This window comes from Amblyomma maculatum, chromosome 10, assembly GCF_055883805.1.
Source record: "Amblyomma maculatum isolate TAMU_Amacu chromosome 10, ASM5588380v1, whole genome shotgun sequence".
NCBI classification, from domain to species: Eukaryota; Metazoa; Arthropoda; class Arachnida; order Ixodida; family Ixodidae; genus Amblyomma; species Amblyomma maculatum.
Window position 1 is genome coordinate 170354916 of NC_139353.1, and position 27840 is coordinate 170382755.

Below are 27840 nucleotides of genomic sequence, written 5' to 3' on the forward strand. Positions count from 1 at the left end.
CAGTGTCAATAACCAGTGCCTGCTGCAAGTTGCTGGAGCATGCTGGAGCCAATTATGTGCATGAATTTCTTGATCGAAATAATATCTTGACGAAATACCAACACGGATTTACAAGGAACATGTCGACTGTCACCCAGCTGGTGTCTACTGTTCATGAATTCTCGCGAGTGCTTGATGTATCTGGACAAACTGATGTGTTGTTTTTGGATTTTTGCAAAGCCTTCGATAAGGTGCCACATACAAAATTGCTGTATAAATTAGAGAAAATTGGACTGCCGCACGATATAATTCAGTGGTTAAAGGCATATATTAGCAATAGAACACAGTTTGTTGACATTGGGGATTGTTTACCTGCTGTACTGCGCGTTTCTTCTGGTGTCCCACAGGGCAGTGTGTTAGGCCCGCTTTTATTTTTAATTTATATTGATGACTTGGTTGATGTACTCAAAAACGATGTGTCTATCAGATTATTTGCTGATGATTGTGTTGTTATTAAAGAAATTTTATCCACGGATGATCATGCTCTATTGCAAAATGCACTTGTTGAGATTGACAAATGGTGCAAGGTATGGGGCATGGAACTTAACGTGGAGAAAACGGTGCTATTACGGATCACTAGAAAAAAGACGCCCAGCATTTTTTCTTATAAGCTTCAGGACAGCTTAGTTAAGGAAGTTGAGTTTTATAAGTATCTCGGTGTTACACTCGCGAACAATCTTTCATGGTCCCCTCACATATCAGATATCTGCAGTTCTTCATTAAGAAAATTGTGGTTTATTAAAAGGAAACTTAAAACGGCTCCGATTGAAACAAGGTTGCTTGCCTATAATGCACTTATTAGGACAAAGCTCGAATATGCGGCGATAATTTGGGACCCTCATAACAAAAAAGATATAAATCAGTTGGAGCGGGTACAGAGAAAAGCTATTCGCTTTGTATTCAGCAAATATAAAAGGCTAGATTCCCCATCACTTATGATGAAGCAACACGGTATCCCTCTATTATAGACTCGTAGAAAAGTTAGCAGGTTAATATTTTTGTACAAAATTCTTACAGGTAAGGTAAGTTTAGATTCAAGTAATTGCATAAAGCGATCAACAGCACGAAAAACCAGACATAGCCACAATAATTCCTTAGTCCCAATTTTTGCGCGCACGGAAGCATTCAAAGTTTTTTTCCAAGAAACATTGCAGATTGGAATTCCTTTTCGGTAAAAATAACGGAATCAAATAATTTCGCAAAGGAACTCGGAAGATTATCTCATGTAATTTTTTAAAATTTGTAGTCTGTAATTGTATCATTCACCATTGTTTTCTCCAAGATTTTTGTGTGTTTCTGCATGTTTTATGGTCTTGAGCAATGTGTATGATGTATCAAGCTGGCAGCTAGTTTTTGCACCACTCCTGCATGGGCCGTACTGGCTTGCAGTATTTGTAAATAAATAATAAATAATCTTCGGCAACGGTTATCTGATCAACTTGAGCGGTGTGTCGGACGAGGTGGCAGGTGAAAACTGAGACAATTCGATGCAGGCTCGGGCACAATCAATAATCGCATTGTGACTGGTGAGAAAGTCGCAACCCAGAATCAGCTCGTGAGAGCAGTGAGACAGCACAAGAAATTTGGCGATGTACAAAACACCCTGAATGACAATTCGAGCTGTGCACGCCGCAAGCGGTTGAATGTGATGTGAGCTGGCAGTTCGGAGAAAAAATTTCGAAACAGGCGTCGTAACTTTGCGAAGTTGGCACTCGTATTAGAAACAGCGGCGCCAGTGTCCACAAGCGCGAGAACTACGACGCCATCAACAAACACTTCTATAACATTAGCCAGAGAAGACGGAGGAATTCAACAAGGACTTTTTGTTGGGCTAGTTGGTGCAGCATTTTTTAAAAAATGGATAAAGCGCTAACGACACATTCACATTCACAAGAGCGCTTGTCCGTGTCGTCTTTCTTGTGAATGTGTCGTTAGCGCTTTGTCCTTTTTTAAAAAAAAGACGGAGGACTTGCACAAGTAGAAGAAAACGCTGTTCTTGCCTCCGGAACTGCAGTTAATAGTTTTCCTCCAGGCCAGCAGGAGAGCAGCGGCGCAGCGGTGAGAGGGAACGACGGCGGGGAGACAGTGATCGTTGGGAGGAGCGGTCAGGATAAAATGAGTCCGTAGAGGTGCCAGCAGCGAGGGGGGGAGGGGAAGGTTCGTAGTTGGAACTGTAGGTGCAACTGTACAGGCGGAGGCCATCATTGCAGTACAACTGTACGTGATGCCGGCAAAGCCGGGCGATGTGGCCAGGAACGTCACATGAATAACAGATTAAGCTCGCCATGGATTGTTGGCCCGGCATCGAGGAGGCAGATAAGGGCGGGGCGGAGGTGGTGGTGGTGGTAACGGCACAGCATACGTGACAGGGCACGGTGGTGGTCTGGCGGTGACAGCGGCGTACGTTAGCGGGGCTGCCACAGGCGTAAGTTGAGAGCTTGGCGGTAAAACTTCTGCATCTTGCTCCTGGATGGTGCTTCAAAGTGCAGGATCTAGCGATGGGGTGGCTGCGGCAGAAGCAGGGAGGTGCGACAGTTGGCGAGCCACTTCCTCCCATATAAAACCCTTGATCTCGGGAAGGAGGGAAGGCGGTTCAAATGCGAGGTCGCATGCTGTCGGAGGCTGGAATAACTGATCGTTCATGACAGAACGTCGAGTAGAACGTAACTTTGACAAAGCTGAACCACTTCGACGACGGTTTGCGGGTTTCTGGCCATCAACATTTGAAACGCATCGTCGGAGATTCCCTTCAGGATTTTGGGGATTTTGCCAGCTTCGGACATAGAAGGATTAACACGTTTACAAAGATCCACAATGTCCTCTATGTAGCTGGTGAATGTCTCCTCAGGAAGCTGAGCGCGGGCTTTGAGGCATTGTTCGGCGCGGAGTTTGCGCACGGCGGGGTGCCCGAACACTCCGGAAAAGCTCGTTTTAAAGGCCGACCAGGTGGGCAGGTCGGGTTCGTGGTTGCGGAACCATAAATTGGCTAATCTGTCAGGTAGAAGAGGACTTTAGCTAACTTGGTGGTATCGTCCCGCTTTTGTAGGCACTTACGCGTTCATATCAGGATAGCCAATCATTCAAATACTGGTCATCTGCACCACTGAAGAAGCTGTGGTCACGCTGGCGAAGCCCACCGGCGGAGCGGTGAGAGCAGTCGAGCATGGTGTAGTGGTCTGGCTTGTTGCCTCAGGCATAGCGGATAGCGGAGCGAGTGGATGACTGCGAAGCTCCAGCGTGAGAGGAGGGAACGAAGAGCAGCCTCCGCTAAATGTAAGATTACATTCAGTCTCAGGTCGATGTCCGCGTCGAACGTTTAACTAGCTGGACAGTCTCTTGCGTCTTCTTCTTTGTCTGACGTCTTCTTTTTTAGCCCACGTCTTTTGATATACGCTCGTCTTCTTTGCAACAGTCACCGAGCGTTGGTGCAACACTACATACTTTATAGATTTAGAGTTTAGAGTTGTTCGTGCGAGTGAAACAAAAGTAATAAGAGTACCATTATGGCGCTGCACAAGCGTAGCACAACCTTCTCGCTGCACTTTACTCCCTGGGGATGTATTGCAGGATGCCGATACGGCTTTGGCTTTGGCGCTTGTTGTGTACCTTTCTCGTCCTAGTTTTGTGTGTGCACAGTATACCTTGGAAGATTTGCCAAACTGTGCTTCACATTATGTCAAAGACCGCTATATAAGTGAAAAGAAGACTTTATCTTGGCTTTTAAAGGAATAATGTTCACAATTCCGGTTTACATGGTATTTATGAAAACTGCAAACACGCATGAAGAGTCAGTATTCTGTGAGTCATCTCCACAACGCAACAAATTTCGAATCTAGCTTCACTAACACTGAAAATACCCCGCTAAGGTCTTATTAAAGGTTTGCAGTAACAATAAATAAATACTGATGGTCAAAATAGTCTCCCTTTACCCTAAACTCAGTGCTCTTTGGCTGCAAGAAAAAGTTAAGAAAACTAGTTGGGGTGACACCCCCATCCCGGCCGTGTGACTTGGGAGCACCCAGTGAGAAAACCCAGTTGACATCAATGGTAGGAGGGTGGCTGAGAATGCATGGTGAGCTGTTGCCCTAGCCATGTGCAAGTGGTTGGGGGGAGCCCTTTTTAAGAATTGCGTGTAAATTATAGGCTCCACATTGAGCTTTTAAATTTGACTCAAATATACTCGTGCCCGGCAGGGGTGGTGCAGTGGTTACGGCACTCGACTACTGTTCCCAAGGACGCGAGATTGAATCTCGGCCTCGGCAGCCGCTTTTTGATGGAGGCAAAAAGCGCGGCGCCCGTGTACTGTACGATGTCGGTGCACGTTAAAGAAACCCAGGTGGTCGAAATTTCCAGAGTCCTCCACTACGGCGTCTCTCAGAGCCTGAGTCGCTTTGGGACGTTAAACCCCGCAAACCAAACCATCAAATATACTCGTACAGACCACCTATCTTGCATTAGAATATTACTGTGATGATCATATCAGTGTCTGTTTAAGGTACCAGCCTGTTTCAGGAACAGCGTTGTCTACACTGCTCTCGAATTCCATGGTGTATTTCACAGCATCCTAGGGCTACGCTTCAAGGCCAGGTCTGGTTTGCAGACTTCTGCCAGCCTTGTGCAACTGCTGCGCTGGCTTATGACCACAGTGGCTGCTGAGTCCTTATTGCATTGCATTGTGGGCACATGTGCCGTGATGCTCATTAGCGTGTGCGTGCCCTTTACACACATCTGATGCCCACTTATTTTTAGTAGCCAATACTTTGTGGTGAAAGAGCAAAGTGGTTAGTGTTGTTGCAGTTTCCAGCCATCATTCAACTGTGCCTTGCCTCCCGTTTTCTGGCAACTGCTGCAACGAGAATGGGAGTGGTACAGAAAGACTGCCTTTGAGTTGGTTTGAAGGATTCAATATTGCTAATGGTGCGACATGCCGGTTTCTTTTTATCTTAGCGGTTTTGTATTGACTTCAGGTTCATGTTTTAGGTTTTCATTGTCAGAAATGTATTACACACATTAATGTTATTTAATTGGCACAGAAGGAGGTCCCAAGGCAAAGCTGTCAGGAGAGCCTCCTATAACAAAACGCTTGGAAACAAGTACACAAAAATGGCAGAAATTGAACATTAGGATATGGTAAAATCCATGATCAACAAGAGCAATGATACATTATTAAAATAAATAAGAAAAACTTAAAACAGTTCAGTTATAACTACTAATAAAAATGCTTTGATGTTATTGAAAAGCCTGTACAACTGAACTGTTTTAGCACATGAGAGTAGTGAATTCCATAGAGTTATAGCTGAAAACAAGGGTTTGCTTGCCGTAATTAGTATCAATGCTGGGAAGTAGCTAATTGTCATTTCGGGAAAATCTAGTCAGATTACTGTTTATGAGGGAAGCTGACTAAAGGGCGGGGCCTGCTGAGGAAATGGACAGGGAAAAGGTAAGTATTCAAACTGCAGAGTTTTGTAAATGACGGATAGTTCCCCAAGAAGATGACGCTAGGTGACTGTGATTAAATATAAAATTGAGTGCCCCGAGGATACGTTGTGGAAAGAAATGACATGTTCGCACCCTAATACCAAAGGTGGCTTTTTTGCATAATGGTTCTGTGCGCATGTTAAAATTAAATGTTCGTGTAGAAAGATACCAAGAAATGTAGTACATTATGAAAGGGGAATGATGTGGTTATCCAGATAAAGCAAAGCAGTATTAATTAGTTGAAAGGAAGGCTCAGCTAAAAAAAAACGACCAGTTTGATGCCGTCGGTCATGGATATTGAGCATTGCTTGACCTTGGTTATAATGAAGATGCATGCATCTTTGTTATAACCAAGGTCACATGTTTGCTATGTCCAAAGTCATGTGGTACGCTGCATCTTCGTCATAGCCAAGGTTTTGTGTTTGTTATATCTGAAATCATATGGTATGCATGGATCTTTATTAAAACCGAGATTGCGTGTTCAGGATGCTCGAAATCATATGGTATGAATGCATGTTTGTTATATCCGAGGTCATGTGACATGCGTGCACCCTTGCTATAACCGAGGTCACGTGTTTCTTATCCGAGGTCGAGGGTCGATTCAGGGATAACACAAAACTCGCAAATGAATGAGCTAACACAGAGGCAAAGACAAGAAAAGGACACAGCTAATGCACCCACATTACTAGTTAATTTATGTATATTTATATTTCATCCCTTCATATTCCACATACATCCGCTACCCAGAGAAATGTCCCATGTGCCAACGATATAGGGCTACGCTATATCATTACAACATCTGGCAATGTTCCACCTATAAATCTCCATCCTCCTGAGAAGAAGCCTTTGTCAGCACCGAGCCAGCCACTCAGCACTGACTAATCGAGCAAATAGTGAATGGGACTCTGGATAGAGAACCTTTATTCCTGAGACCGCTCTCACCAGCAGCAACTAGCAACAGCTGCTCTAGCGGACCTGCGGCTCCACTCAGGAAGACAAATAAAAGTTTTTCCTCCTTCACATTTCTGACTTTAATTAGCTATAGGGTTATGAGGGCTTGAGAATAACATCAATAGCACTGCACTGTGCCATCCTTCATGGCCTAGGCGCAGCTTTGTAAAATAAAATGGCACCGTGCCGCCAGTGTAACTAACATGAAAAACACTCTCTCTCTCTGAGATGTCCGATACTTCGACTATGTCTGCTACACAAACCATACTATCACAGTACACTTCAGTCATTCCCTTTAGCATCCCTCTTACACATCACTTCGTGTGGACCATCGTCATAAAATTGTGTGCTCAACATGTCGCACAAACGGTTTTTACAGTTCATTTCACCTGCGCTCAATTAACGATTGCAACCACCTTCCTGCGGCACTAGTATCTATAACTGATACAAAATTGTTCAAAAATGCTTTTACTGCATATTATGATGTTCCGAAAAAGTCATTTTTCACTGTTTATTCTTTTTTTTATTTGTACCCTTATATATTTTTCTTATTTCTCAAATTTTGTTTTGTATACCACTCCCTTCTGTAACGCCTGACCCGAGCCTTAAGGGTATTACGAATAAACAAGTATTGTGCTTTCGATAAACTGCTAATGCTAGGTCTTATCCTTCCATGGTAATGCAATGTTCATTTCCATCATGCAGTTTTATTGTTTGTAAGTGTGTGGTATGTTTGCACTTTTGAGGAGTTACAGAGATGGGGTCTTTGCCCGTACAGGCATGCCAGGATGCTGAAGATGGCCACCTGGGTCCAGTTCCCCCCGTTGGGGACCCTGACGAGACGTCCGCGGAGACCCTCCTCTCACAGCTCGAGGCCAATGTGTTGTGGCAGATGGATGCTGACCGCAAGGCAGCTCCCCTCAAGGCTCTGCAGGGCCTTGTCTGGCAGGAGGGATACACCAGTGGCCAGCTGCGAGCCCCGTGGGTTGCTGCACCCTTGTCCACATTCATGCAGGTCTCAGCCTCGGCCACGGTGTAAGAAGTAGCTTAGGTGAGAGGGCGGCGGCGCGGGGCGCACGGCGGAAAGGCTCTGCTTCTAGAGAGCGCCTACAGATGGCGCGAGCAACTGCGCCCCTTTGGCCCGGCCTCCCGCACGCCCCGTCAATGCGAAAACTGCGCCCCGCTCATGGTGCAAGAAGCACTTTGCTGAGGGCATCGGCATTTTCCGTTTTAACACAGTGCTTTCAAAGAACTTCGAGCTGTTTGTACTTAATATGAGGTCTGCTCGTTTAACCCTGTTCATACTTAGTTGTGGGGTGCCGACAGAGTCCGACGCCCTGATTATAAACCACGCACAGTAAGAAAGAAATCTGGCCGAGGAACGGTTTGGTTCAGTTTTGCGGGAGGCTGGATATAAATCATTACCTTTCCTTAACAACAAAAGCCGAGGCCTGAGCAATTCGTTCGTATTGACAGGATGTTATAGGGTTATGGAACAGCTACTGTTGCGGCCGTGCTTGCTGTCACAATCGCGTAATGATACAAGCTAACAGCGTTTTTTTTTTTTTCATTACGCACGTAGTATTTTAATCAACCTTATTTGGCGTCGCTAGCTAAAAAGCCACCGGCATTATTTCTTTGCTATTCCCCGCATATGTAGCATAGCATCGCATCAAAACACTTCTTTTTCACGTCATTTTATTTACTGAATTTTAGAATTTTCAGGCAAGAAAGCATATAATACAAAACGTCAATACATAACATGCTCGATAAAAGAAGCGAATGAAACGCGAATAAGCAAGAAAAGGCATATTCAGTTCGTTGAAGCGGTCCTGCTTACACAAGCTTAGACATTTTGCGCAAGTCTTGGCTCTTCTTTTCATGCTTGTTCTTCAGTTGCCTGCAGTACTGACGCATGCGTAGGCATATGTAGTAATGTAGCAACTTGGCAAGCATTTCTTCTTTGTGCGTACCACAAGGAAACGTGAAGTGGAAATTCTCTAGCACGGCATCAGTAGTTTTGTCGTATGCATCCCTGTCATCTGCGTACTTAGCAAACCTTTCCTCAGTGTATTTGAACAAGTCAAAGAGGTGCATATTTGGATGCGTGAGCCAGCCCCTGGTTTTGCAGTTCACGAGATCGGCTTCGGACACATTTGCGAGACCTTTCTGTCCTTCAAGAGCACCCTTGCAAACGGAGCAGGTTGTAACATTGCGAAGTTTTCTTGACACAAACCCTGTAACGTAGTAGACAATGCAGTCAACTACAGTTGCATCTGTGTCAGGGTCGTCGAAATCGAAGACATCGTCGCACTCCCAGTTTCCATCATCGATGAGCCCCTCAAGTCTTTGCTTCAGTTCATGCAACTTTCCCGCATGTTGCACAGCTGAGCCCTTATATATTTCTCTGATGTCAGCCAAAGTCACAACAGCTGCTTGCCTTTTATCAAGCACCGTACAATTCCCAAACTTCGGCGGTTTTACCAAAGAATATAAGCTGAGCATGCGGTACAGCTGTAGGAAGGTGGGAAACGTCGGGTGCTCATTCTGCCCACCAGCTTGCCTGATTATGCCAAAGAAGCGCTCCAGCGGGTCTTGGTTCATCTTTGCCGTCAATACATACTTGAAGCCGCAGTTCTTCAGCAGGTGAATTGACAGCTCCCGCACAGATTGCAATGTTACGCGTAGGCCTTCGGCAGTTGACTGCGTCAGAAAGAGGTCCTTGTAGATTTCACCGCTCACGACCTGTTGCTCCCACGAGTCCAGCCACTCGGATGCAGATTCCAGGACACCAAAATCCTTGCACTCCAGTTTTAAACCTTCTGCCGGAAAGCGCCGGTTTAAAGCGTCAAACAAGTCATTTAAAAAAAGCGTGAATTCGACCGTCGGCTCCACATTGGTTAGACGAGGCGCACCTCTCTTTGCATAAAAAAGAATTCCTTTAGCCGCAGAGTTGCTGAATATCTGCGTAGCAAGCTTTACCCTCATCCTGAGCATCTTGGAAGGGTTTATGTGGCTGTATGTTATTTTGGGACATACTTTGAGCTCTGTTTTGTTCTTGCTGTCTGTATTGAACAAGGCATCATAGCAGGACCACCTTATCAGCTTCCCGTCTCTTTTGAGAACCTTCTTGTCTAGTAGCCTGTTTCTGATGCACTTGAAAAGATGAGGTGTATCAGACAGTACGTACACATTTCTAGAACTGTCCATTGGGTGCTCAAAAGAATTACGAACGTGACCCAGAGAACCAGTGATACCGAGCTGCTTCCACATCGCCCGGTTGGTGGAAGCACCGTCACACACTACTCCGTCGACGAACAAGCCGGCGTTTTCTAGGTGTACGATACATTGGATCAGGAGTTGAGAAAGCAGCGTCCCCTTAGTTGGTCCTTTCGACGCAAATACGGCTACTGGCTGAAAGTATGTTTCACCAAACGGTGCAAAAGCAAAGACGAGGCCATGATCTGCGATTTCATTGCGTTGATTATTTTTTTCTCCATGATCAACAAGACCGGTGTACGTCATTGTCTGCGAGTTGACGGCCACTTCTTTTCTTACTTGAATTTCGTCCAAGATAAGGATTCCCCTCCGCTGGAAAGCGGTCTTTGCGGCAACCTTTATCTTGAGGGCTTTGAAGAAGTTCTCATCAAAACCGGACTTCTGGCCAACCATGCTAATATATTTTCTCACGGTGGTGACGCACAGCAAAGGCAATATGTCATTGTTCCGTAAAAAAAAGTAGGTGACCAGGTTCCATATATGCAGCAAGAGGCACAACAGGATCCAGTCGTCCGTGTACCGTCTGCTTGATTTTGATGTGCACTTAGCCGCTGCTATACATTCTTCTAACAAAAGCAGCTGTGCTGGCGGTATATCAAGTCCCTTCAGTTTCTCCTTGATATCTTGTGCCTGCAAATCTGTTAGCTGCTTCATCGCCGCCTGCAACTGCCCCAGTAGAAGCTTGTTGCGCTTTGCCAGTCGTGCTCTTGAACGCTGAAGGGCTGACCTTGCACGTCGCAAAGCAGAAAGCTTTTGTTGCTGGACAGGCCCCACCGACAACTTGAAATGCTTGAAAGGTATTTGCTGCTTGGCTCGGGCAGCTCGGCGATCAGCATGTATCCTTAGGGTGTCAGCAAGGCCAGAACACAGACGACAGATGGCACCCCGAGATGTCACCAAAAGGCATTTGTTGTGTCTCCAGTTTTTTTGAGAGTCCACAAAAGCACATTCAGGGGACACATCAGGGAAGTCCTTCAAACTAGGTCCTCCCCCACAGACATCTGTGTTGTCAACAACTTTCAGCATGATTTGAACTTCAAGGGGTGACGTGGCGACGGGACTTATGCCCACTGCAGTATGGTCGATCAACTTGTCGAATATGTAGACTTGCACGGTCATGTCGCTTTTGATGTGCACCGCCTTCCTGTTAAACAGCACCGATGATCCGTCGCTGTTCCTATGCGCTACCGCGGCGTCAATAAACACGACGTCCCTCACTCCTGCTACAGTGATGAGATGCGCTGCCCATGAAGGCTGTGGTAGGCTAATGCAAGATACTCCACTGAAAAGCTGCTCGAACGATGAGTGAGATGAGTCATTCTCACTGGATTTTGCAACACAAGCGTTGTCGTCAGAAGATGTTTCCATACTGACCGCTGGAAAAACATCTATGTTGCTAGCTGACATCAGCTCGCTGCTGCTGTCACTGTTCCGGTCACTCACAGAAGCAGCCGCAGGAAGCGCTAGCCGTTTCACATGCTTTCGAGGGCTTTTGATCTTTTTCGAGAGGTAGCTTGGAGCGCCTTCGAAAAGTGATGGCACAGCGTCTTTTGAAAGGCCCGCTCTTCTTGTTCCAGACATCAACATATGACCGTCGATTTCCGCAGACCATGTCTTCAGGATAAAATGAGAAGCAAAATGCTTTTCACAAACACGGTCCGTCCTTTGGAGTATGCGGTCTTTACAAGGTATAGCTCGTCTCCATGCTTCAAGTCTTGCTTCATCGTTTGGCGGCTTGAAAAGCGAGTACTTTTCTTTGCAAGACTTGTAACCAGTGTTGCAAAATGGTACAAAGCGCTTTCCCATTATGCATGCTCATGAAACAGTCCGAAGGTTCAGACGTACCTGACGGCCAAGTGAAAAATGCGTTGAGAAAACACTGTGGGCAGCAACCATGTGGCCACGCTGCACGTGGCAGCAACACAGCGGTAACCAGCCGATGATGTAGGCGCGCGCGAAGACGGCGCGCGGGGGTCTTAGCGGGCGCAAGTTGCTAGCGCCCTCTCTTGACGCGTGGAGAAAGGAGAACTCCACGCCTTCTCCTCCGCTTCGCGTCCAGCCCGCGCCGCTCAGTCACCTAAGCTACTTCTTACACCGTGGCCTCGGCTAAGCCTGGCTCTTCCTGTTGGGGGAGCAGTCACATGGGTGTGGGCTGTTTGAGGACACTTGAGATGAGCAACTGCTCTTTGAGGCCGACAACGTATTCTGGGAAAAGCGCACATAATCAAGGCCATCTCCGTTATAAAGCGGGATCTTGTCAGCATCTGATATTTTGGCAAGTAAGCTGGTATTTTTTAACAGCAATAGACAAACTAACTCCTGTAGCATCGTGGAGGTAACTAGAGCGGTATAGGGATTGCATGTATCATGAGGACCTCACTGTAAGTAATTGAAAAGAAGGTATTAAGCTAGCCCGAGACTCCACAGTCATAAATGCATTATAGTAGAACCTCGCTATAGTAAACTCGGATATAGTGAAAATTCGGATATAGTAAAGTGAAACTGAAGTCCCAGTTCATCTTCCATGGACAACTGTACATTTTCCCCCCTCTATAGTAAATACATTTTCGGTAAAAATTTGTTATAGTAAAGTGTGCCTGACCGCGACGATTCCCACAATATGACATCTCTGCCTGCGCACTACCTAGAATCGCGAGAAAAAGATTTTTGTACTTGAAACAAAAAAATAACATTGAGTCTCCTTTTGAATGGCTTTACCTCCAGGCTTAGCAGCGTTCAGGGAAAGCCTACTTGAGGGAGGCCTTGGAGCCATGAGGGAAAGCACACAGCGCATAGGGAAAAAAAAAGTAAAGCTGTCTACAAACATGGAAAGTAGGCGGCGCGGTCCATTCAGAAAGTAAGAGAGAGTAAAAGTGCAGCAAGAAATGGGAAAGGGGAAGAAACGGGAGAACATTCACAGCACTGTGCAGCCCAAAGCATGAGGCAGCAGAAGAAAGAAGTGGACGTGCAGCGTATGCGGTCTTGCAGCACTTGACTGCCATGTGCATTTATCATTTATTGCCTTTTAAACGACAGAAACGGCAAAAAGTAACACCGTGTTCATGTAAGGCTTTGGTTTTCAAATGAAATCAAACTTTGTTGTATTTGTAGCCACAGTGTCCTCACGTTTAAGAGATATTTCCACAAGATGTAAAACATTACTATAACTGAAAATAAAATTCACGAAAAGATGATAAGAGAGAGATAGAAGGTATATCAGAGTGTTTTTTTTTTTTTCATTAAGCAATAAGACATGTTCAGTAAGTAGGCATTTAATTACCAGACAGCATCTACAGGACCATGTCATCACCAACAACTGATATAGTAAAGACCCTGATATAGTAAAGATTTTTGCTGGTCCTAGTGACTTTACTATAAAGAGGTTCTTAAAAATTTGTTGAAAAAGTAATTGATGGCAGGCTGTGCCAGTTGTTAGAAAACAGTCCAAAATAACACATTTAATTCTTGGTATTTCAAGTTCCATCAAGTTGAGACACCCAAAACATAATTGTGTAAGGGGTCCTTAAATTGAAAATACCGTATTACTCGCATAATGCTCGCACTTTTTTTCGTGCAAAATTGATGCTAAGTAGGAGGGTGCGATAATTATGCGGGGAAATTTTCTAGCAAATGTTTTGGAGCGCTAAAAGCAAATTTAAATAGGTGCGGATCTGGATTCTTAGGTCAGCTATTGTAAATATAACCAAAACATTACTTTCAAGCAGAACTTGCCCTTGTTATAAAAGTAGAGTCGCCAAAAGCACAAATTGCTAAAGCACTTTATTTACCGCACGCAGCCTCATCATCACTCCTCGTGTTCCGCGGTATATAATGCTTACAGCAGACATACAGTTCTACTCTTGATCAGAAACTTGATCCGAGTCCGTATCGGCACTGCAGTCGCTGTCTCCAGTAGCGCACTATGCAGAACTCGTCGACGTCGAAGTGCCTCCTGGCAGCGCGGTTGCTGTGCTGTAGCCCTTACTCGAAACCTTTCAGCTTAAAAGCAGCTGTATGACTTGCGTACCGCCCCACCGCGATGCGGCACCAAGAGCACGGTAGACAGTGGAACAAAGCAAGTAACACTGACGTAACGAAGGAACAATGACAACGAGACGCGGAGACACTATGCAAAATGGCGATGACTAGGAGCATCATGGAAAAAAAAAAGACGAGCATAACTCATGATGAGGATCTACCCAAGCACGCTATCGCCGTCTGGTAGCGCGTGCACACAAAGAGGCCAGCTAGGTTCAGTAGCGCTCCAAAGATGGCACTTGTTACTTCTAGCAACGACTCTCGCGGTGGTAATATTGGTGGTGCGATGATTATGAGAGGGAAAAAATATTCCGATTTTTCACGCCCAATGTGAGGGGTGTGAGCATTATGCGAGTAAATATGATACAGTGACTGCAAGTAATGCTTTTATATATATATATATATATATATATATATATATATATATATATATATATATATATATATATATATATATATATATATATATAAGCAGAGTCTGAGGAAGAGTAGCCAAGAACTGAGGTCAGTGAAAAACTGCAAGAACAGTTGCAAGGTAGCGTACGTTTTCATTGTATGTGTAATATTTAAGTGTTTCTATCATTGTAAGGATGTAGCTATGGTAGCAGTGTATGGTACATTATTCCATAACTTTGTCACAAAAAAATTTGAATGGCGAAAGATTCTTATAATGTGTTAATCTAGCAAATGAAATTGGCTGGTGTTGATAGCATCATAGAGGGTCTCGCTACGATGAATCAGTTTGGAGGTTGAGAGTAGCACACGATGCAGCAGGGCACTTGTGTCCTTGTGCAAAAATGATTGCGCCTAGATACTTGGTTTGGGTCGGGACTCAGCCCATGAATTGCAACTGCATGGCAGATACATGTGAGGGAGGGATGTAACACCACTAATGTGTTGAATGGAAATAAGTGTTCTCAGCTCGCACTTGACAGCACAAAGCCATGGTGATGATGGCTGCTACTAATTGTTATGAACAGTGGGGGAGACAAGGCCCTCCTCATTGCCCTAGTTTGAATGAAAGAAAGAGCAGGATCTGGAGGGGCAGCACAGTCAGGCCTCGAGTGGCAGTCAAGATGAAACATTCGGGGCAGTAGGACAAGGAAAATCACCATTGAAGTTTCGTGGTCTTGGTAGGCTCGCTGCAGACAGGCTGTCTGGTGAGGCAATTTATGGTTATGATCGGGATTGGCATGGACAACACAGGCAAAGCAGGGATCAAAATCAGAGCAGGCGCAAGAAACAGTGAAATGGTGCAGTCAATGTGACCAGGCCGCTTGCTGCTGAAGACAGATGGCCTGGAGCATAGCCTCTTTTATACTCTCTGTGCCTGTCAATGCGCCGCGCGAACAATACACGGCACTGTCGGGTAAAGTTGCGCAGCGCTGCCGCTTCCGCCGCTGAGGGTGCCACTGATGTAGCTTACGAGCGTCGGCGCGAGGGCGAGAGCACTGTTATTCGCTCGCGGGATGCCAATTCCTAAGCATGAATCTTGCATATTGAGCACATTTACTTGTAATGCCGACATCCTCTAAGAATAGCAGGTGATCATGATACTTGTTAGGCAATGACACCAACGCTATGACATTTTATCTGAGTCAGTTGCTAGAAGTTGCATATGGCTCGAAAAACTGCATGACTGCTCGGCTAGCGCTAATGGTAATAGAAAAATTAAAATGCTAGTGTACACTGCGGTCAAACAAAATTTAAGAAGAAAGGCACTAGCATTTATTTACACATTTCACAACCGCAGTTTTGCTACATGAGTATCAGAAGTGGTATGATGAATGTTGCCACAAGTAGGGAAAAATGTTCCCGGTGACTGCTGTCACTGGTAGGGCATTTCAGAAGCCAGTTTGATTTACAGGTGATTGGAACAACTGCATCGCAGTATGCCATCGAGATCTGTAAGGAGAACAATTTCAGTATAAGCTGTTACTTTCAATGATTCAGCGTGTCGTACAAATATTTTTATTTAACTCAAAAAACAAGGAAGACAGATATACGCGTTGCAACTTTGTTTTTCGCTCACTCCAAAGTAATCGTCACAATAGGCAAAGCTCGCGTTTTTTTTATCGCAAAGTTGCGCCAGTTAGCGAAACAAAAATACTGTTCTGGAGCACATGTAACATTCCACACATACGAGCTAACCAGGGATGAAATTAGCACTGCAGTCCAAAAATCACACGTGCACATTTAATATTATTATTACCTTACTGACGCGTAGTAAACACATTTTCTGGAGCTGTCATTATTTTTCACAGGCGCAATGCGATTGAATACGAGTTTTGCGGTTTCCGATGCTGTAGAGAGGGACACAGCGATTTAGTTGACAAGGAAAACTAATATATTTGCATAATTCAATTTAACTCGCTTTAAAGTAGTCTTCTTCACAATAGGTAAAGCTTGTGTTTCTATTTTATCACAGAATTTCGTAAAGCGTATACTGCGTAAAAAAGAAAAAAAACTGCGCAGGAGCACATCCAACACACTACGCAGACGAACTAGGCAGGGAAGCAAATAGCATTTCAGTCCGGAAAGCACATGTGCACATCTAACATTACTATTGCAGTATTGACACTTAATGAACACAGTTTTTGGTGCTGTCACTATTGTTCACAAGCCTCAAAGCAGCTGAACACTGCGCAGCAATCGCTGGAAAGATAAAGCAAAGCTGGCACTTACCAGTCAGTGCAATGCTATATTACTGCAGCTCCCGAAGGTAGAGAAAAGTATAAGCATGACCTTGCACACTGTAAAATGGTCCACGAAACAGCAAGAGTGTGACAGCGTGTGGCTATCCGGACTGCTTTGCAACATGGCGCACCCAGCACTCGCTTGTGCAAGGGTGACCCTACGTTGCTGGCGGCATTTCTCGGCAGCCAGCGGCGTAACTTCTCAACGGAGGAGGAGCGGTGACGACGGCCGCGGAGCGCGGAGTTGTCAGGCACAGAGGGTATAAAAGAGGCTATGCCTAGAGGCAAATTAAATGACGCTGTGTGCACAGCTAGAACTTCACCAGAGATTGGAGCCAAGGGTCATCGGCTCCCAAAAGGGCTTGAAAGTCCAGTGCTCCTTACAGGGTAACACAGAGGAAAGAGATGCAGCGGGCACTCAAAACCAGCACAACACAGTGCAAACTAGCACTCGCTTGTCCAACACAATAACACTCATGTGTCCACCACACAAAACTCTCTGCACAATGGACAAGCGCCAAGCCCACATCTTGATGCTATCAGCCAAGATCTTTAAAGATTCCTTCTGTGACACCACTTTGGACCGTCAACTGAAGCATCAGTAGAATTCCCTATATAGAAAAGCATCTGTTATTTCTCGTGCTGACTTACCTTTGACAAAAATGAATTACTGCCCTCAAAAAAAGGGTTACTACCACACAGACGACGATGCTTGGCAAGACGAGTAGGTGGAATATAAGAGTCAGAAGAATTAGAATGTGTGAGTTGGGAAGGTCTACTGTGGGCAGGAGTTTCAAACGGTTGACTGAGGAGAAGCTCTCTAATGGAACCTCACTCAGATGTTTGCAAGGGCAATCGTCAGGCTCTGCACACGATGCAGGCAGTCACGCAGCAGCGAGAATAGCAATGGCATTGGGAGGGCACATTGTTAATGAAGAAATGTGCCTCAGCTTGCACAAGCCAAGAGACGCAGGACACGGGACTGAAGGTTGCAAGTTTGACATGTGCTCGACTCCTGTGCTTGGGAATGGTTTTGTAGTCAAAGCTTTAAAATTAGAAGGTTTTTTGGTGACAGTTTCCCTAGCAGGTGAGGTGGTTCCAAATGCGTGGCGCCAACTGGAGGGGAGCACATGGACCATAAAAACAAATAATGCCTCCTTTGAGAGTGGTAAGGCCTCAATGTGGCCAGACGATGCTGTACTGCCAATGATTTTTCTTAAAAATGCAGCGCAGTGGACGAAGGACATGCGACTAGACGATTACAGCGCTGACTATCAGCTGCTTAATTTATTACCTCGCTATGAGCACAGATTTCTGTCCACGTGTCTGCAAAATCATGTCCGCAGCAGTTGTGAGTAATTGAAAAGTGGTCGAGGTTAATGAGTGGTGTCAATCGATAGAGGGTAACGTAATGTTGTGTTTGAAAAATAATTAAGCCAAAAAAGCTAATTAGGTAATTAATTATAACAACTGGTTCACAGGAAAAGAAAGGCACAGTATCTGTCACACTTGTTCTGTGGACACCTGAACTGCATCAAGAAAAGGGAAGAAGGTAGGAGTGAAAGCAGAAAGAGAGAAAGGGGTGCCGTAGTGGTTGTGAGGTCACGCAACCAAAAGTAGAGCCGAAAAAGGGCATAGGAAGGGATTGGCGCAATTTGAAAGTACCAGAGACTAAAATGGGTAAACAAGAAGTAAATTAATGTGACGTAGAGGATGTGACATCATGCAACGGGAAGTAGAGCCAAAAAAGGGCATAGGAAAGGATTGGCGCGCAATTTGAAATTACCAAAGACTAAAATAGGTAAGCAAAATGGGAATTAAGCAACCAACAGCAGCATCCGTGCCTTTGCATTACTCCAATGAGAGCTCGACCACCACAGGTGTATGATTAAGAGTGTTAGCATTGAGTTTTGCAGAATTTAATCCTAAGTCCTCAATTCTGGTACCAGCGTGTACATCATGAGACAACTCTTCAATTTGTACCACTCGCAGCCTGGAAAAAAGCAGTAGATCGGAGAATGCTAGACAGGAGAAAAGCCGAGCGTGCAGCGGAGACACCGGAACAGCGAGAAGAGCGCTTCCGCAGTTTTACTTGGGATGACCATTAGTCAAACCACAGCCAATTTTTTGTGTATATCAAGGGTTGGTTATTAAAAAAGAGCTCGACCACCACAGGCGTACAATCAAGAATATTAGCTTGAGTTTTACAGAATTTATTCCTAAGTCCTCAATTCTGGTGCCAGCGTGTACATCATGAAACAACTCATCAATTTGTACTACCCGCATCCTGGAAAAGGGCAGTAGACCGGAGAAAGCTAGACAAGAGAAAATCCGAGCGTGCAACGGAGACACCAGAACAACGAGAAGAGCGCTTCCACAGTTCTACTTGGGATGGCCATTGGTCAAACTACAGCCAATTCTTTTTTTCTGCATATCAAGAGTTTGGTATCAAAAAAGAGCTCGACTGCCGCAGGCGTACAATTAAGAGCGTCAGCTTGAGTTTTACAAAATTTACTCCCAAGTCCTCAATTCTGGTACCAGCGTGTACATCATGAAACAACTTCTCATTTTGTACCACCCGCACCTATTTACGACCACTGGTTTGCCCTCATGGCTCCCCGAAGGCCACATCCCATGTCAGGACCAAAGGTGTGAATCCCTCGCACGTGTTAGGATTCAGTTTGAAAAACATTTCTGTGCTCCATATGGTGCACCACTCGGAACCCTCTACCTCAAATGGGTGGAGCACAATTGTGCCACCTACAGTGACTGCAAGGAGCGATGTACACACCCATTCTCAGGTGGAGTATATAATACTTGTCACGCGGGCAGTTTGAATGCCCATTGAGTCGATGGAGGTCGAACTTAATGGGGATGGGCCACTGCCACACGGCACTTTTCAATTGCGATTGAACTCGATCGACATTGGCTCAGTGAGGTTTGCGAATGACCATTGGATGCCAAGGAACATTGAGAGCAGCTCTGCACTCACCCTAAGGTGAAAATCAAGACAAACTTAAACGAAACAAAACACCTAGATTAAATTATATAAGCTACATTAATTATTTTGTCAACTAGCTTTTCGAGATTTAAAATAATCAGATGTAAACAAACAGAAGCTGTTCTAGGGTGTCTAGATGCTATTCTGTGGCAGTACGACATGCTGCAGCATTTCACTCATATTCATCTTTTACAACGGTTTGCGACAACTGAGACCAAGAAGAGTCCCAGATTTAGCAACTACGAACGCAGCGAAGACGACTGCCGAGCTGTGGCAGCATTGCTGGCGCAAAATGAATGCGGCGATTGCGCATCGTTCGTCGTCGTTCTGCCATTGCTTGTCTGTGGTGCATGTAAGTTATGCCTTGCTGTGAGGCATTTGAACACCCTTCTCTGAATGAACTTTCAATTTAAAAATAGCACTTAGTGCGATATCCACCTTGTTTTATCCTGCTTCACCTCATATTTTTATTGGATGTTGTTACCAGTGGCGGCATCTGTCGGATCATACGCTCACTACTTTATAGTCGTTGAAATTGCTGTATGGCAGTGGTGCACCTCGATGACCCTCGGAAATTTCAAAGGCCATGCACTCAATGGGTATTGAGATTTCCTGTGCGACAGAGGTATAAGGCTGGTTGATAGTATACTAGTTAATGCAGCGGTGATTGGGGGGCCCTTGATCACATGGATTTGGGGAATCATGCGTCACACATGATGGACTCCATTTTATAGGTGGTCACATAGTAGCTATGAAACAATTTGTAATGCTGTAGCTATGATTATGTGACTTGGCCGTCATCTCAAATCTGAGAGCGATGGTGAAACTGACAATCCAGTAGTAAGACCTAATGCTATTAAAGGATAGGTATCTAGACTGGATGGAGGTGAAGACCTCCGGCAACGCACTCCCTCACCAGAACAGGAGTTTGCCACCTTGGTGCAGTAATTGGCCGCAACCTCCCATGATTAGACCCATCAAACCCCGGCCCTCAGTCACAAGCGGCTGCAGAACAACTGACCACAGCGGCGGTCAGACCTGTGACGCAGCAGGGGGTGCTAAGAATTCCTGGCTCCGCTGGACAGGCCACCATTGGAAACTGACCCTTGCAAAGTTTAATGCTAGAACCCTAGCTAGTGAAGCTAGTTTAGCAGTGCTGTTAGAGGAACTAGAGGGCATGAAATGGGATGTCATAGGGCAAGTGAGGTTAGGAGGCCGAATGAGGCATGTACTGGGTTACCTAGGTTTACCGGAGAGGCGAGAACTAGGAGGGTAATATACATGAATTCAGTACTAATAATGAGAGGGTGGCAGACATCGTAATTAGGCTTAATGAGCGGTATAAACTGAAGGTTGTACAGGCCTATGTACCTACTTGTAGTTATGATGACCAGGCAGTTGAAAGCTTCTTCGAAGATGTAGAATCGGCAATGCGGAAAGAAAAACTCAGTATACTGTAGTAATGAGTGACATCAATGCCAAGGTAGGGAAAAAGCAGGCTGGAGACCAGGCAGTAAGTGACTATGGCACTGGCTCTAGGAATAGCGGGGGGGAGTTATTAGTTGAGTTTGCAGAGCACAATAACTCAAAAATCATGAATACCTTCTTCAGCAAACGGAAGAACCAAAAATGGACATGGAAAAGTCCTAGCGGGGAGACTAAAAATGAAATCGACTTCATACTGTGTTCAACCCCCGCCACTATGCAAGATGTAGAGGTAGTCGAGAAAGTGCGATGCAGTGACCACAGGATGGTGAGGTCCCGAATTAGTTTAAATCTGAAGAAGGAACGCAACAGGTTATAAGTCCATCAACGAATTAGCAGTGAGTGGGAGGGCAGAAGAGTTCAGGATCTCGCTAAAGAATAGATATTCAGCTCTAATCGAGAGTGGCGACAATACCCTAGAAGCAATAAACAATAATTTCAGAGATATCATTACTCACTGCGCTGTAGAAGTAGGCGGTAGGATAGTTAGGATACTGGTAAGCTGTCTAAGGAGACAAAAGATTTGATTAAGAAACTCCAAAATATGAAAGCTTCCAATCCAACAGACCAGATAGAATTGGCAAAGATAGCAAAGCTAATCAATGAGCGCAAAGTGGCCAATATAAGGAAGTATAATATGGAGAAAATTAAGCATGCTGTAAAGAACAGGGGAAGCCTTAAAGCGGTGAAGAAGAAGTTAGGCATAGGCAAAAATGAGATGTATGCGCTAAAGGAAAAGGCGGGCAACGTCATCACGAATATAGACAAGATAGTCAAAGTAGCCGAGGAGTTCTATACTGATCTCTACAGTAGCCAAAGCAGTCAGGACCGTAATGAGATTGGCGGTAGGGAAAAACAGTCAGACATTCCACCAGTGACAAAGGACGAGGTTAAGAAAGCAGTAGAAACTACGAAAAGCGGCAAAGCAGCTGGAGAGGATCAAATATCTGTAGATTTGTTGAAGGACGGCGGGGATATCGTGCTAGAAAAACTGGCTACCCTGTATACGCAGTGTCTGGTGTCATCGACGGTACTGGAACCATGGAAGAACGCAAACATTATCCTCATTCATGAGAAAGGGGACGCTAAGGACCTCAAAAATTAGACCAATCAGCTTGCTGTCTCTTATGTATAAGGTATTTACTAAGGTAATCGCTAATAGAATCAGGACAAAGGATCAAGCAAAGGATCAAGCAGGGTTTCGGAAACGGTACTCTACTATCGATCATATCTATACCATCAACCAGGTGATAGAAAAATGTTCGGAATATAACCAGCCCTTATACATAGCATTCATTGATTACGAAAAAACATTTGACTCAGTAGAAACCTCGGCGGTGATGCAGGCATTGCAAAATCAGGGGTAGACGAGCCATACATGAAAGTGTTGAAAGATATATATAGTACCTGCACAGAAAGAAAGTAACAAAATTTTCATAAAGAAAGGTGTTAGGCAAGGATACATGATCTCCCCAGTACTATTCACAGCTTGCTTACAGGAAGTATTCAGAGGCTTGGAATGGGAGCAGTTAAGGATAAGGGTAGATGGAGAATACCTCAGTAATCTGCTATTTGCTGATGGCATTGCCTTGCTAAGTAACTCAGGGGATGAACTGCAAATAATGATTGATGACCTAGACAGGAAAAGTAGAAACGTAGGCTTGAGCACCAGTATGCAGAAGACTAAGGTAATGTTCAACAGCCTCGGGAAAGAACAGCAGTTTACGTTAGGTAGCGAAGCACTGAAAGTAGCAGGCGAATATATCTACTTAGGACAGGTAGTAACCGCAGATCCGGACCATGAAAAGGAAATAACAATGAGAATAAGATTGGAAAGGAGCGCATTCGGCAAGCACTCGCAGATTATGACTAGCAGTTTACCGGTATCGCTCAAGAGGAAAGTATAGAATAATTGCATCTTACCTGTACTTACCTATGGGGCTGAAACGTGGAGGCTAACCAAGAGGGTTCCACTTAAGTTGAGGACAACACAGAGGGCTATGGAGCGAAAAATGGTAGGGGTAAGCGTGCAGAGTGGGTCAGAGAAATAACTCAAGTTACCGACATTCTAGTGGAAATCAAGAAGAAGAAATGGGCATGGGCAGGACATGTAGTGCGAAGAGAGGATAACCGATAGTTGCTTAGGGTAACAAATTGGATTCCAAGGGAAGGAAAGCATAGCAGGGGGCTGCAGAAAGTTAGGTGGACGGATGAGGTTAAGAAGTTCGCAGGGGTCAAGTGGATGCAGCTAGCACAGAACCAGGCTAAGTGGAGAAATATGGGAGAGGCCTTCGCCCTGCAGTGGGTATAGTCGGGCTGGTGATGATGATCTAGACTAGGAAAAATTTAGTTGCTACTGGTAATTAACAGCGGCTTCTGTCTAAGTGCGGCCTTGCAGGATGTGTCGTCATGGGCATGGATCAGTCCATGGCAACAGGCTCCTCAAGATCAATTGCATGTTTGGCGTGGCTGCTGACTGTATTTTATTTTGTTTATTTATCCAAACATGGCCGAAGCAGGAAAGGCACGTTATAAAATAAGGTACTTGTTGCTGCAGGCTGTACCCAGATGTGGTGCGTACGCTGACTGCGTGGAAATCTGGCCGGGGCCTGCCCCTGTTCATCTACTCCTCAGGCAGCGTGCAGGCCCAGCAGCTGCTCTTTGCCCACACCACAGAGGGGGACATCACCAGGGTCAGTCCCCTGCTTAGCCTGTATTCTTCCGGGAACTATGCTTTTGATTTTTTGTTAAGAAAGGTGGCTGTGTTGCTAAGAAACGAGAAATTTCAGAAAGCTTCTGCATCTGAGCAGCCTAGGAAAAATGAGCAGAGTTATATTTATTTTACAGGTACTGGCAGCCTTGTTATCAGGGTGTGGACAAAACAGCCTTGTACTGACAGCCTTGTTATCAGGGCATGGGTAGGAGTGAACAAAAATGGTCCTAGGCATTGAAGGATAAATCGAAAGACAAACGTGACAATATATATCATGTGGGTCAATTGACGGGGAGCGGCACACATGTTATTTATAGTTGATGCACAAGTGCATCGAGGAGTGAAGAAACTGTGGGGCAGTCAACAGTGTCAGCAGGTGACACATTCCCTTTGCAAATAGTATGCAGGAAAAAGCAATTTTTTAATGCATTTGATCTGCATGAGTAATTTAGTGTGATGTGAGCCATGGAGCAGCAGTTAACCGATAGAAGGTTAACCGATTTGAAACTTATGATATAGAGTAAAAAGAAAATCTTCAGCCTATCCCAATAAACAATCAAGATCTTTGCCTAGGCTGGTTGGAAAGAACAGCACTAAGCAAAACACAGGACGAGCGCCGATAGACCCTTTATGAGTCACCTGTGCTGGGTTTCAGTGTTCCTTCGCCCTCGTTTTTTCGCACTGTTCTTTTGCCGCTTACCCAGTGAACACCTGAATGCATGATTGTGTACTACTGGGGACAAAAGTTTCCAGGACACGAGAAAAGCAAATTTGGCATACAAGCGTCACATTCTTGGAGCTCTGAATGCATGATTGTGTACTACTGGGGACAAAAGTTTCCAGGACACGAGAAAAGCAAATTTGGCATACAAGCGTCACATTCTTGGAGCTCGTTAATATAGGGGAGAAAACCTGGGCCAGGGGGCGTTGCGCCGCTCTGTGCGTCAGCGCCCTCCATGGAGACCCCGTCAAAACCTCCGCGCAGTGCGGCCGCGTCGTCTGCTCCCCGCCGCATAGAAAAGCATGCTGTCGTCTGCTCCGCGCTGGTTTCCAGCACGTGATTACGCGCACGCGCTCGGTTGTTTCTCTCCTCCTCCGGCCGCATTCTGGCCGCCGTCGCGCTCCAACAAAGGGGACAAGAAAAAAAAAAACTGGAATGAAAAAGTGACGGTGCACTTTTTCGCAAAACTCGTGAAAGTGTTTTTCTCTCTTCTCTCTTTCGGGTTGAGATGATGGTTGTCGGTTTTTTTTTTAGGTATCTCGTACCGTTCGTATCTCGCACCTCTGTTTGTAACTGGCGGTGCCGCAGCAGCCATCGCGGAACCAAGTCGGCCTCAAGAAACAGATATATGTCATTAATGCCATCACTCGGCGCTTATAAAGAGAAAACACATACGTTAATCGTTCTATCCTCATACGCGATCCTGCTTCGGAAGCTCAAAACAGCGCATTCGCTAGAGGAGATAACTGAACTAGGGACTGCACAGCGTAGTTGTGGAATTAAGAAGACAAAGGTTTACTTGGAGAGATGTCCCCGCTTGCATGAAAAGTCATCAGGCATTTCCTCGCTCTTCGTCTCGCGGAGAGAGGACACTGCCGAAAAAATGGCATGCCTCGGCCTCTCGTCAGTGATCCAGGTCGTTAAGAAACCTCTCATCGTTAAAGGTAGATAAGTCATTGATTTCGGATGGCAGCGCCACAGCAGCGAACTCCCACTGACCACTGTCAACAGGAACCAAAGGGTAAGGCGGTATGCTTTGTGCCTTTGTAGGGAACGCGTCCTAAACGCGCCGAAAGCAGCCACCACGGCGCCGGCAGCATCGCCTAAAACGTCTGTCCCCAAAGAGTTGAATAGGCCCCTTTCAAGTGAGCAGTCACAAATGGAAATGAAGCTTCCCAACCAGCACCCGCAGCACTCGTCGCTGTGTACACGCGTATCAATTCTCAACGAGAAGGCTGGACCCTTCATTCTCTGAACAACATGGAAGAGACATCAAGAGGTGCCGCCTCAAGTACTTCAATATACCTGTCGCTTGCCTCTGCCTTCGAGTACCGAATTCGCGTTCATGTTTTTTTTTTGTCTGAGCCTGCCAACAAGCGCTCTTTGAAAACAATGTCTGCGGCGATCAATTAATCATAATTTCTCACTTTCGAAAGCACCGATAAAAAGTGTGCCTCCAGCCAGCCTCTATGTCAGCCGGGGCACAGAAAAAAGCAAAAATAAGAAACACCACTGGCAAAGAGCGCCGGCTTTGCGCGCACAGACGCACGACCATCTCCCCTCATCCTCACTCTCCTTCTCCCGCTCCGCGTGCACGTGTGGCTGCCTGTAGCACGCGCTCCCGAGCGAACGGGCTGCGCAGACTCCGCAGACAGCCGCGCGCAGTGCTGGCACAGATGCGCGTAGGTTTTGTAGTTCCTCTCCGCTCCGCTGGAAACCGAGCGCTGGCATCACAGAGCAAACTCCAGCTTTGGTTCCCTATTATCAGTTGCGAAATTTTTGATAAGGCCTATGTATAAAAAGAACGGCGGGTTTTAATTGGTCAAAATTTGAATGTATACATATAGTGGTACCGCCCACGGTACCACTACCCTTTGGGTGTCAATATTTCAAAAAAAAATTTACTCCCAGTGTCAATTTGTTTTTAAACGCTATGTGTTTAGCACAGTACCCATACGGCAAAAACAGTCAACTGTTCCTAAGTTGTGAATTTTCACAGCTGAAGAGGTGCATTATTAGAAACTGTTAGGCATAATAGTTGTAAAAGTAACTAAGATGGAAAAGAGATAATAAACGAAGCGATTTTCAGAAGGCAATGGTGGCGATAACAGACAGCTTTTATTGGCAGCTTCTAGATGGCGCCACACTTGAAAAGCACTTGAAAAATGGATGCTGAAGCTAGTCACTTTTCGAAGCGGAGTTTTCCAACTGGTATGAGCAAATAGCTTGGCCACATTCTTTGGTGATCTCTTCATTTCACTAGCGATGTCTGAACATGACTTTCAAACCATTAAATCTGGTCTTCAGACACCAGCTAACTACAAAGCTATTGGCTTCGACTCCTGATAATGCGTCCTGCAAATTTTTGTCCCCAGCAGTACATGACATACGTGCAGTGAACCTCTCCGGCTCATCAGAGCATCATTCCCAAAGAACGAAACATGAGTGGGCACCGAAAATCAAAAGTCACGGTATCAGTGGCAAGGATAGGGTTGATTCCATGAGAGATTGAACTGCCTAAATGATTCAGATTTTTAAAAATGTTGCCTTGATTACTTCATTCACATGTTATTGAGTAGGCCAATAATAGTGAAGGTTTCTTTTATTTTGGGGGGGAAGGTGGGGGGGGGGGGGAACACTTGAATGGCATAGTGGCACAGGCAGTGTTTTTGCATGTAGAAGTCGTTCGCAACTTTGTACTGATGTACGAATGAGATATACAGTACAACCTCTCTATAGTAAAGTCACTGGGGCCGGCATTTACTATATCACTTGTTGGTGATGACATTGTCCTAAAGATGCTGTCTGGTAATTAAATGCCTACTTGTTGCTTAATGAAGAAAAAGAAATCCTCTAAAATACCTTATGTCTCTCTCTTATTGTTATTTGAGCCATTTTTTTTTCAGTTATAAGATTTTTTTTTTTTTACATTTTGTGGAAGTACCTCTTAAGCGTAAGGACTACGAATACAGCAGAGCTTGATTTCATGTGCAAACCAAAGCCTTGCATGAACATGGTGTCTTTCGCTGTTTCTACCTGCGCGCAGGCTCCGAGGCCTACATAGAGTTGGCTTCCCCTCACCTTTGCTAAGCCCGGCGGTAAAGCCATAAAAAAAAAAAAGCACTCAATTTTTTTTTTTTTAATTTGTATCGCGATCATCGGTAGCGTGCGTGCAGTGATGACATTTCATGGCAAGGTGCACTTTACTATAACCGATTTTTACCAAAAATATCTTTGCTATGAAAGGGGGAAATGTAAAGTCATCTGTGGAAGATGAACTGGGACTTTGCAATATCTGTCCGAGTTCACTATAGCAGGGTTCTACTGTACAAGCCACAATTACTGTACTTTTCCTGCTAAGAGTGGCAATTCAATAGTGGCTGATGTCAAAACAAAATGAAACTTATGAGACTATTGACAAGCCACAACCCTTGTTTGT

The 27840-nt window shown here is 45.2% G+C and overlaps 1 protein-coding gene across 5 annotated transcripts in view; it reads left to right on the top strand.

Moving 5' to 3' along the window:
• Positions 1-27840, top strand: part of LOC146177916 (enolase-phosphatase E1-like) — an 81319-nt gene that overhangs the window by 21059 nt on the left and 32420 nt on the right. For all 5 annotated transcript variants that reach the window (XM_084580647.1, XM_084580650.1, XM_084580646.1 and 2 more), the window contains 2 exons: positions 7247-7449; positions 23525-23660. In XM_084580647.1, the coding sequence (XP_084436773.1) occupies positions 7247-7449; positions 23525-23660 (339 nt within the window). The remainder of the gene's footprint in view (positions 1-7246; positions 7450-23524; positions 23661-27840) is intronic.